Genomic DNA, 12259 nt, shown 5'->3' with positions numbered 1-12259 from the left:
AAAAGAGGTTACGTCGTTAAAATACATATTTCAACCAATTTTGCTCACTGGGTACATTCATTTAACACAACCTATAGCCAACTACTTTATGGAACTTGCATTCCACAAATTCTCAATTTCATTTTGGGGAAGATAACTGAATCCATGTGTTCAGGAATTTAAAAAAATGCACTGTCTTTGTTATGGGTCACAGGAGTTACCTAGGCTAATCCCGATGCGTTTTATGTGCAATGCGTTTTTTTGCGCATTTTTCCAGCATTTAGGTCATTAGGGGGCTTAATCAATGCGCTGCATTAAGTTTCTACATGCATGTGCAAATCATCCCAGTTTCTTCTGCATCTTCAGCCAAAAGTCGGAAAAGTGTGTGTGTGTGTGTGGGGGGGGGGCATGCATAAACTTCTACATATTAGCTCTCAGTCTATTACAAGGGAAATTGCATGTATCCGGTTTGGCATCACCCCCAGCTGCTTAAGATAAACAAGTTGACGAACGTACTTTGCGTGAGGCTGTGGAAACTGGCTGAAGAAGGGACGAGAGTGCGGTTAAAGTGCTGGTTAATTGCCGCGCAGCTGGGGGAGGGGAACCGGTTTGATACAGCGGACTGGGGGTTTGAACCAGGGACGGCTTCTTTCCAGTAAAGGGGGGCATCGCTGGCTGCACTGTGGGCTCTTCCTGTTAATCCCAGATCGGACCATATAAACAGGTATAACGCGGAGAGGACGTTCAATCAATCCACGCCGCAAACCTTGGATTAGGATAATACACTCTACTCCATCAAAAATGAAGGCAGATATCATCTGGATTTACAAACTTTTCTTGTGTGTTGTGCTCGCTGTGAATTCAGGTAAATCTTACTAGGCAATATGACCTAACGGTAAACTATGTATAGCCTACATAGCCCGTCATTGATATTCGGTTTAGTGGCTGTGCGTATAGGCTATATCATTTTCATAGGCGTGAAAGGGAACGAGTTCTCTAAATATATCACACAGATCCGAAGACTTGTAAGTGAAATGGAATGAAGTGTAGCACTTCCATACACCAATCATTTATAACCTACGTTTAACTGGCCTGCAGACTTTTACTTTTGCGCAGAAATATTGCATATGTCATGAAGACTAAAATGTTTATTTGTATTGGTAGCCTAAACGTAAAACATTATTAAATTAGTGGTTGATACATTGATACGCTGCAACATCTATCAAAATCCACATTGGTGATCAATGGCCTGAATTATTTAGAGGTATTTGATAATGGTTGATATTGTAATTGGAATGTGGCGAGGTGGCCATGTCTTTAGTTTGTCCCTATGTGTGCATTAGCTGGCTGGTGCGGCAGGGAATGTGCTTAGCGCTTTGGCATGTAGGCTAAGGTGAAACGATGATGCTGCTTAGTAGAGAGGATCATTTGTGAAACACTGCTTTTTGGTCAAAACTTAACAGATATTCTCAGTTTCAAAGATTTTCTTTTAAAAAGAGGCATATGTTGAATTTAACAGATATTCTCGGTTTCAAATATTTTTTAAATTAAAAGAGGCCTATATTGATCGTTGCCTATATCAGTGTTAGGCTATATTCATGAATTGGGCCGAGTGGTTCAATTGACTCGTAAGAAAATGTGAGTGATGTCAGTGAGAAATTACTTTATGTTTTCACTGTCATAAATACCTAATGTATGTAGGCCTAATGCATGCGTTACGCGCAGCCATCTGCGTAAAGGTAACTATAGTACACATCATAGATCCTCTGCGCTGCAGTCATGTTTTTGAAGTGCGTCTGCTGGCGATATAACTGCTTTGTCATTAACATTTCAGGTTCATTAATATAATAGGCCCTTTACTGTCCCTGGAACGATAAATGCATAGCTACTGAAATAATTTCGTGCAGTTATCCACGCAACTGATATGTTGATATAATCAAGCTAGATTGAAAACACCTAAATAGACCTCTAACTAACTGCTCAGGGAAAATTACAAATGAACTTAATTTTAATTCCTGAGCTCAGTCAAGGTACATTTAATTGCTCTGGTTAAACCCAGTGGATGTTGTGCGCATGCCCGACTAGTCAGATTGTGAATCCTGCGTGTGCGCGCAGAGGTGAGCAGCGCTATAGCCACATCTGGACGCAGAGCCGAGTTCCATTAACTTCCTCGCAAATGTTCACTTACACAGATTGAATGCGTATGCAAATTAGATAACGAGACGCACCTTTAACCGGTTCCTTTGCAGTTTAAAGAGGAGATGCGTTTTATTGGACACAGGTCTTCTCCACTTTGGAAAAAGGAACGGTACCCGTCTTCCCACATTGACATGTTTAACGTTAATGCCAAGATAGTGGACTAAAACCTAATCCGCTAATACCAAACCGAAGTTTGTCTTTTGGCATCACTACCAAAAAAAACTCGGACTATATCTGACCAACGTTGGTCAATTTAAAAAACGAATACGCCTAAATCTAATATTGCGTCGGTGAGATAACGGAATGTCTCTTTCTCTCTGTCTGAGGGAGAGGAAGAGTCTGAGTGAAGTGTAATTGCGCGGCGTGAGGAGAGATGCATGTTAGAACAACAGGGTGATGAGTCCCAGATCTAGTACTAATGCCGCCCAGGCATTGTGTCCTCCCAGAAACCATTCCGACCACGAAGAGTCTCACAGACATCACAGTGAGCTGCAGAGTACAGACGCAACGAATTGTCTCTGATGTGGGCGCATTAACATGTTTCTTACATTCAAAACTCCTAAGCACTTTTCAATTGATAATTTTTCACTCTGGTCACAAATGAGGAAGGACAGACTGCACCACTAAAGTAAATGCTCTTTAAATACTTTATTTATGGATTTTCAATAAGGAGAACTCTGAGAGACCATGTGATGACAAGTTTAATATATTCAGTCCTATAAACTCCTTCACACCAAAAGTATGTCTAGTTGTAACTTCTCACATGTTCAATTGAGGTCCCTGTAGCTTTCTTATATGTAACTTAATATCTGCCAGGAGACACTAACAACCCTTAAAAGTCTAAGCCGTTGGGGAGGTCTACTAAGCTAACATATGGAATTGTTTTAAGATGGTCATACCATGGATCATTTAGCTATTTGATTTACAGTTTTAGGACCCCTGTAGGTATCAACAACCTATATTCAAATATTTAATTTGGCCTCTACTACTATAGCCCATAGAAACACATTGAATAACACATTCATAAATGGCAAAACCAACAGTCAAATAATACAAACAATGATGGTTCATTGGTTCTTGACCTATAAACAGCTGACTTCACTGTTTTAACGTTTAATGATGGTGCAGCTCTGGGCTTCATACACATTGATTGAGGGAAGCGGAGTTAGTGTTGTGTGTGTGTGCGTGCGTGCGTGTGTGTGTGTGTGTGTGTGAGATTGATAGCCGAGATTCTGTGTGTGCATGTCTGTCTGTCTACTCTCTTTCTGTTCACCGTCTGTCAGTCTGTTCCATCGGTCTGTTCACCGTATCTGTCCCGTCTCAGAGTGCAGGAAGCAGTCGTTACAGAAGTACAGTCTCTGTCCCGTCTCAGAGTGCAGGAAGCAGTCGTTACAGAAGTACAGTCTCTGTCCTGTCTCAGAGTGCAGGAAGCAGTCGTTACAGAAGTATCATCTCTGTCCCGTCTCAGAGTGCAGGAAGCAGTCGTTACAGAAGTACCATCTCTGTCCCGTCTCAGAGTGCAGGAAGCAGTCGTTACAGAAGTATCATCTCTGTCCCGTCTCAGAGTGCAGGAAGCAGTCGTTACAGAAGTATCATCTCTGTCCCGTCTCAGAGTGCAGGAAGCAGTCGTTACAGAAGTACAGTCTCTGTCCTGTCTCAGAGTGCAGGAAGCAGTCGTTACAGACGTATCATCTCTGTCCCGTCTCAGAGTACAGGAAGCAGTCGTTACAGAAGTATCATCTCTGTCCCGTCTCAGAGTGCAGGAAGCAGTCGTTACAGAAGTATCATCTCTGTCCCGTCTCAGAGTGCAGGAAGCAGTCGTTACAGAAGTATCATCTCTGTCCCGTCTCAGAGTGCAGGAAGCAGTCGTTACAGAAGTATCATCTCTGTCCCGTCTCAGAGTGCAGGAAGCAGTCGTTACAGAAGTATCATCTCTGTCCTGTCTCAGAGTGCAGGAAGCAGTCGTTACAGAAGTATCATCTCTGTCCTGTCTCAGAGTGCAGGAAGCAGTCGTTACAGAAGTATCATCTCTGTCCTGTCTCAGAGTGCAGGAAGCAGTCGTTACAGAAGTATCATCTCTGTCCTGTTTCAGAGTACAGGAAGCAGTCGTTACAGACGTATCATCTCTGTCCTGTCTCAGAGTACAGGAAGCAGTCGTTACAGAAGTATCATCTCTGTCCTGTCTCAGAGTGCAGGAAGCAGTCGTTACAGAAGTATCATCTCTGTCCTGTCTCAGAGTGCAGGAAGCAGTCGTTACAGAAGTATCATCTCTGTCCTGTTTCAGAGTACAGGAAGCAGTCGTTACAGACGTATCATCTCTGTCCTGTCTCAGAGTACAGGAAGCAGTCGTTACAGAAGTATCATCTCTGTCCTGTCTCAGAGTGCAGGAAGCAGTCGTTACAGAAGTATCATCTCTGTCCTGTCTCAGAGTGCAGGAAGCAGTCGTTACAGAAGTATCATCTCTGTCCCGTCTCAGAGTGCAGGAAGCAGTCGTTACAGAAGTATCATCTCTGTCCTGTCTCAGAGTGCAGGAAGCAGTCGTTACAGAAGTATCATCTCTGTCCCGTCTCAGAGTACAGGAAGCAGTCGTTACAGAAGTATCATCTCTGTCCTGTCTCAGAGTGCAGGAAGCAGTCGTTACAGAAGTATCATCTCTGTCCTGTCTCAGAGTGCAGGAAGCAGTCATTACAGAAGTATCATCTCTGTCCCGTCTCAGAGTGCAGGAAGCAGTCGTTACAGAAGTATCATCTCTGTCCTGTCTCAGAGTGCAGGAAGCAGTCGTTACAGAAGTACAGTCTCTGTCCCGTCTCAGAGTGCAGGAAGCAGTCGTTACAGAAGTATCATCTCTGTCCTGTCTCAGAGTGCAGGAAGCAGTCGTTACAGAAGTATCATCTCTGTCCTGTCTCAGAGTGCAGGAAGCAGTCGTTACAGAAGCATCATCTCTGTCCTGTCTCAGAGTACAGGAAGCAGTCGTTACAGAAGTATCATCTCTGTCCTGTCTCAGAGTGCAGGAAGCAGTCGTTACAGAAGTATCATCTCTGTCCCGTCTCAGAGTGCAGGAAGCAGTCGTTACAGAAGTATCATCTCTGTCCTGTCTCAGAGTGCAGGAAGCAGTCGTTACAGAAGTATCATCTCTGTCCCGTCTCAGAGTACAGGAAGCAGTCGTTACAGAAGTATCATCTCTGTCCTGTCTCAGAGTGCAGGAAGCAGTCGTTACAGAAGTATCATCTCTGTCCTGTCTCAGAGTGCAGGAAGCAGTCATTACAGAAGTATCATCTCTGTCCCGTCTCAGAGTGCAGGAAGCAGTCGTTACAGAAGTATCATCTCTGTCCTGTCTCAGAGTGCAGGAAGCAGTCGTTACAGAAGTACAGTCTCTGTCCCGTCTCAGAGTGCAGGAAGCAGTCGTTACAGAAGTATCATCTCTGTCCTGTCTCAGAGTGCAGGAAGCAGTCGTTACAGAAGTATCATCTCTGTCCTGTCTCAGAGTGCAGGAAGCAGTCGTTACAGAAGCATCATCTCTGTCCTGTCTCAGAGTACAGGAAGCAGTCGTTACAGAAGTATCATCTCTGTCCTGTCTCAGAGTGCAGGAAGCAGTCGTTACAGCAGTACCAGAAGAGTGAGGACACCAGGCTGCTGTGTCCAGATTGCCCCCAGCCCTCCATGGTCAAGAACAGCCGCTCGCTGGAGCACTGTGCTCGCAAGTGCAGCAAGAACAAGAAAACCTTCACCTGCAGGTGCATCTCACACAAACAAAGAAGATGGTCATAGAGGCAGATGCATGCAAAATGCACAACTGTTTCACACATGTTTCTCTCTCTTCCTCACTCACTCACTCACTCACTCACTCACTCACTCACTCACTCACTCACTCACTCACTCACTCACTCACTCCCTCACTGTTTCTCCATCTTTCTCTCTCTCCAGTGACCTACATTTTCCCTCTTTCCCCCTCCTCCCTTCATACAGCCTTCATATTTCTTATCACCCAGTGCTCATCTCTCAACTACTTCCTGTCTGTTCTTACAGGGCATTCTACTTTGACCATCAAAACAGGAAATGCCACTTGCTTCCCTTTGACCGCTTCATGGACAGTGCTCACAGGGAACACAGGGTGAACTTTGACCTTTATGAGAAAAAAGGTAAATATAACTGTTGACTTTAGCTCAAACATGACATTTTATCCTTACACTGTCGCTTTTCCCCCTCCAAAGCCTCGTAAAATGTTGTCTTGGAAAAAACGCTGGATAACCGTTAATGTTGACTTAGCGAGATCTGCCTCAAACACGGCATCATACACTCTCTCTTTTCTCCGAAACGTTCTGAGATGTCAGTGGAATGTTTATAGACGTTTATAGCAATGCAGATATGTTGTTTGTCTAGAGTGATGGTTCTTGTGGTGTGACGGATCCTTCGAGCTTGACTTTCTAAGGTTTAAGAGCTCTCGATGTCTGTTGACACAACAACTGCCTTCCCGCTCTAGTTATGTAACTCCAGTGGCCAGAGATGTGCACACAAACATGCGGTGAACCAACCAGAGCATAAACAACATGGCCGCTGTTTACAGTTTGGACCCAAGGGATTGTTTAAGCTGTGGAGTCTCGCGCTTGAGAATTGACGAAACGCCCCAAAGTGACATTTAATTAACTTTAGGGAGCTATATCTTCCATGCAAATAATGACAGTGTTTTGCTAACTCTGACATGAATGTTTGTGTCTCTGTCTTTCTCTCTCGTCTTGGCATTTTTAGATTATGTGAGGGAGTGTATCATCGGTTCCGGGGTGAACTACAAAGGCAGGAGGGCGGTAACCAAGGCCAAGATTCCCTGTCAGTCATGGGCTGAATCCTTCCCTCACGAACACACGTAATTTTCTCTATTTTACCGAATTTTTTAATGTTATTTTTCTGTGGGATATGCAGATTTGTCAGTCTGTGGTATTTCTAAGGCTTTGTTAGAGTGTTGGGCCTTGTAGGCTAAAGTGGGATTGTTGGGTGACATACTCAGATGGTTAATGACTTGAGCTCCTTCTGTGTAAAACTCTTTGAGACAGAATGTCTCCCCCTCTTCTCACATCAGTGACTGGAAGAGCCAAACACTTATACATCACTTAAACACTGTAGCGTTATGACACATACACACCTAACACACACACACACCCACATCCTACCCCCCCTAGACCTATCCCGTCTTACATCGCTCTAGTTAAACAAAAAACGAATTGTCAGAGAGGGAGGGAGGCTTGGCAGAAAGGAAAGAGGAAAGGTCATCAAGTACAGTAGGTACAGCAGGAAAAGCTCTCAGGTTAAGCTAAGTGAGACCAGTGAATATCTAATGATGGTTTGGAGCCAGGTTCATGTTAGCGCTGCTCGTTAGCCGCAAGACATTTTAACAGCAATGTTTGGGGTCGGAGAGGAAGGAGAGAGGAGATAATGGAGATGAAATTAAAGAAGAGTGGAGAGAGAAAGAGGGATGGAGGGAGTGAACGAAAGAGAGAAAGTAGGCAGGGAAAGAGGGGGAGATAGAGAAACAGATGGAGAGAGATGGATAGAGAGAGAAAAAGAAAGAAACAAGGAAGGAGAGAGAGTGAAGGGAGAGAGAGAGTAGAGAAAGAGAGAGAGAGAGTGTAGAGAGAGTGTAGAAAGAGTGTAGATAGAGTGTAGAGAGGGAGAGAGAGAGAGAAAGAAAGAAAGAAAGAAAGTGTAGAGTGAGAGAAGAGAGAGAGTAAAGAGAGCGCAGAGAGAGTAGAGATGTATAGACTGAGGTAATGTGCTATGTGCTCTCCAGCTGAGCTCACTAAGCCACAGACATGAGAAAAATGCAAGCCTCCGACCGAGATGAAAATACAGGGCCCACTCTCACCTCCCCCAGGACACCTTGACTCTCCCCCTCCGCCCCCTCCTCCCCTCCTCCTTGATCAGCTGCCGGATTATTCATGCAAACTGTCTGACTGATTGAATGAATCACATATGCACAGACAGACAGAGAGATGGATATGCACACAGACCCCAGCACAAATGGACAGATGTACAGACCTCTAAATATTCCTGCGTTTGATATACAGCCTAGTTCAGCGACCTTTTCTGACGAGTAACTGAATGCATCATAGCACCCTCCAGTTGAACCACAACACAAGTTTGTTCCCCTCTCCTTAAGGGGTGAGAGTTGCAGCTGGTTAGCGTGAGACTGTCCCGGTGTGTGAGAATTACACATAATGAAGCATGCATCATTTGGGTTTCATGTAACTATTATTGGAATGCTTGACTGATCACTGATTGCAGGTGTGACTTTTCAGGGCTAACATCTGCTGTCTGATGTTAGGACTTGGATTGTAATATCACTAAAGGATATAGTGAAGTTGGTATAGTAGCTTGTTAGGTAAAGATTGTGAAGTCAGGTGTATTAAAGTGTATTTGGAGGTTGCTCTATTGCAGGGTACTCAAGTCTTACCCTACGAGGTCCAGAGCCTGCTGCTTTTCTCTTCTACCTGATCATTTATTGCACACACCTGGTGTCCCAGGTATAAATCAGTCCCTGATTAGAGGGGAATCACACACCTGGTGTCCCAGGTATAAATCAGTCGCTGATTAGAAGGGAATCACACACCTGGTGTCCCAGGTATAAATCAGTCCCTGATTAGAGGGGAATCACACACCTGGTGTCCCAGGTATAAATCAGTCACTAATTAGAAGGGAATCACACACCTGGTGTCCCAGGTATAAATCAGTCCCTGATTAGAGGGGAATCACACACCTGGTGTCCCAGGTATAAATCAGTCGCTGATTAGAGTGGAATCACACACCTGGTGTGTCAGGTATAAATCAGTCCCTGATTAGAGGGGAATCACACACCTGGTGTGTCAGGTATAAATCAGTCCCTGATTAGAGGGGAATCACACACCTGGTGTGTCAGGTATAAATCAGTCGCTGATTAGAAGGGAATCACACACCTGGTGTGTCAGGTATAAATCAGTCGCTGATTAGAAGGGAATCACACACCTGGTGTGTCAGGTATAAATCAGTCCCTGATTAGAGGGGAATCACACACCTGGTGTCCCAGGTATAAATCAGTCGCTGATTAGAGGGGAATCACACACCTGGTGTGTCAGGTATAAATCAGTCCCTGATTAGAGGGGAATCACACACCTGGTGTCCCAGGTATAAATCAGTCGCTGATTAGAGTGGAATCACACACCTGGTGTGTCAGGTATAAATCAGTCCCTGATTAGAGGGGAATCACACACCTGGTGTGTCAGGTATAAATCAGTCCCTGATTAGAGGGGAATCACACACCTGGTGTGTCAGGTATAAATCAGTCCCTGATTAGAGGGGAATCACACACCTGGTGTGTCAGGTATAAATCAGTCCCTGATTAGAGGGGAATCACACACCTGGTGTGTCAGGTATAAATCAGTCCCTGATTAGAGGGGAATCACACACCTGGTGTGTCAGGTATAAATCAGTCCCTGATTAGAGGGGAATCACACACCTGGTGTGTCAGGTATAAATCAGTCCCTGATTAGAGGGGAATCACACACCTGGTGTCCCAGGTATAAATCAGTCCCTGATTAGAGGGGAATCACACACCTGGTGTCCCAGGTATAAATCAGTCGCTGATTAGAGGGGAATCACACCTGGTGTGTCAGGTATAAATCAGTCCCTGATTAGAGGGGAATCACACACCTGGTGTCCCAGGTATAAATCAGTCGCTGATTAGAGGGGAATCACACACCTGGTGTGTCAGGTATAAATCAGTCCCTGATTAGAGGGGAATCACACACCTGGTGTGTCAGGTATAAATCAGTCCCTGATTAGAGGGGAATCACACACCTGGTGTCCCAGGTATAAATCAGTCGCTGATTAGAGTGGAATCACACACCTGGTGTGTCAGGTATAAATCAGTCGCTGATTAGAGGGGAATCACACACCTGGTGTGTCAGGTATAAATCAGTCCCTGATTAGAGGGGAATCACACACCTGGTGTGTCAGGTATAAATCAGTCCCTGATTAGAGGGGAATCACACACCTGGTGTCCCAGGTATAAATCAGTCGCTGATTAGAGTGGAATCACACACCTGGTGTGTCAGGTATAAATCAGTCCCTGATTAGAGGGGAATCACACACCTGGTGTGTCAGGTATAAATCAGTCCCTGATTAGAGGGGAATCACACACCTGGTGTCCCAGGTATAAATCAGTCGCTGATTAGAGGGGAATCACACACCTGGTGTGTCAGGTATAAATCAGTCCCTGATTAGAGGGGAATCACACACCTGGTGTCCCAGGTATAAATCAGTCGCTGATTAGAGTGGAATCACACACCTGGTGTGTCAGGTATAAATCAGTCCCTGATTAGAGGGGAATCACACACCTGGTGTGTCAGGTATAAATCAGTCCCTGATTAGAGGGGAATCACACACCTGGTGTGTCAGGTATAAATCAGTCGCTGATTAGAAGGGAATCACACACCTGGTGTCCCAGGTATAAATCAGTCCCTGATTAGAGGGGAATCACACACCTGGTGTCCCAGGTATAAATCAGTCGCTGATTAGAGGGGAATCACACACCTGGTGTGTCAGGTATAAATCAGTCCCTGATTAGAGGGGAATCACACACCTGGTGTCCCAGGTATAAATCAGTCGCTGATTAGAGTGGAATCACACACCTGGTGTCCCAGGTATAAATCAGTCGCTGATTAGAGGGGAATCACACACCTGGTGTGTCAGGTATAAATCAGTCCCTGATTAGAAGGGAATCACACACCTGGTGTCCCAGGTATAAATCAGTCACTGATTAGAGGGGAATCACACACCTGGTGTGTCAGGTATAAATCAGTCCCTGATTAGAGGGGAATCACACACCTGGTGTCCCAGGTATAAATCAGTCGCTGATTAGAGGGGAATCACACACCTGGTGTGTCAGGTATAAATCAGTCCCTGATTAGAGGGGAATCACACACCTGGTGTCCCAGGTATAAATCAGTCGCTGATTAGAGGGGAATCACACACCTGGTGTGTCAGGTATAAATCAGTCCCTGATTAGAGGGGAATCACACACCTGGTGTCCCAGGTATAAATCAGTCCCTGATTAGAGGAGAATCACACACCTGGTGTCCCAGGTATAAATCAGTCCCTGATTAGAGGGGAATCACACACCTGGTGTCCCAGGTATAAATCAGTCCCTGATTAGAGGGGAATCACACACCTGGTGTCCCAGGTATAAATCAGTCGCTGATTAGAAGGGAATCACACACCTGGTGTCCCAGGTATAAATCAGTCGCTGATTAGAGTGGAATCACACACCTGGTGTCCCAGGTATAAATCAGTCCCTGATTAGAAGGGAATCACACACCTGGTGTGTCAGGTATAAATCAGTCGCTGATTAGAGGGGAATCACACACCTGGTGTCCCAGGTATAAATCAGTCGCGGATTAGAGGGGAATCACACACCTGGTGTCCCAGGTATAAATCAGTCACTAATTAGAGGTGAATCACACACCTGGTGTCCCAGGTATAAATCAGTCACTAATTAGAGGGGAATCACACACCTGGTGTGTCAGGTATAAATCAGTCCCTGATTAGAGGAGAATCACGCACCTCGTGTCCCAGGTATAATTTAGTCCCTGATTAGAGGAGAATCACACACCTCGTGTCCCAGGTATAAATCAGTCCCTGATTAGAGGAGAATCACACACCTCGTGTCCCAGGTATAATTTAGTCCCTGATTAGAGGAGAATCACACACCTCGTGTCCCAAGTATAATTCAGTCCCTGATTAGAGGGGAACAATGGAAAAAAGAGGTCCAGAGTTGAGTTTGAGGGCTGTTTTTATCTGGTTCCAGAGTTCTTCATTGTAACATTTTGAACTTGTATCATTTCCCGCTAGATCATAATGCTGTCATTTCAGCATGCAGTTTTCCAGTTTCCAGTTTACTGGGGCTAAATCTAAAGACAAGCTGGTGTGTTTATCCTTGTCCAGAGAGAGAGATGGGGAGAGAGAGACACACACACACAGAAAGAGAGAGAGAGAGACACACACACAGAGAGATAGAGTGAGAGGCACAGAGAGAGAGAAAGAAACATGAGAGACC

The 12259-nt window shown here is 45.1% G+C and overlaps 1 protein-coding gene across 1 annotated transcript in view; it reads left to right on the top strand.

Moving 5' to 3' along the window:
- The first annotated feature begins 542 nt into the window (after nucleotides 1-542).
- hgfa (hepatocyte growth factor a) overlaps nucleotides 543-12259 on the top strand; it is a 45086-nt gene continuing 33369 nt past the window's right edge. Inside the window, exons 1-4 of the mRNA XM_036944951.1 lie at nucleotides 543-844; nucleotides 5759-5912; nucleotides 6205-6317; nucleotides 6925-7039. Of these exons, the coding sequence (XP_036800846.1) occupies nucleotides 781-844; nucleotides 5759-5912; nucleotides 6205-6317; nucleotides 6925-7039 (446 nt within the window). The 5' untranslated portion in view covers nucleotides 543-780. The remainder of the gene's footprint in view (nucleotides 845-5758; nucleotides 5913-6204; nucleotides 6318-6924; nucleotides 7040-12259) is intronic.

The sequence above is a fragment of the Oncorhynchus mykiss genome, chromosome 15 (genome assembly GCF_013265735.2).
Source record: "Oncorhynchus mykiss isolate Arlee chromosome 15, USDA_OmykA_1.1, whole genome shotgun sequence".
NCBI lineage: Eukaryota > Metazoa > Chordata > Actinopteri > Salmoniformes > Salmonidae > Oncorhynchus > Oncorhynchus mykiss.
Note: the sequence above shows the minus strand (reverse complement) of the source record. Positions and strands in the feature narration are given on the sequence as shown.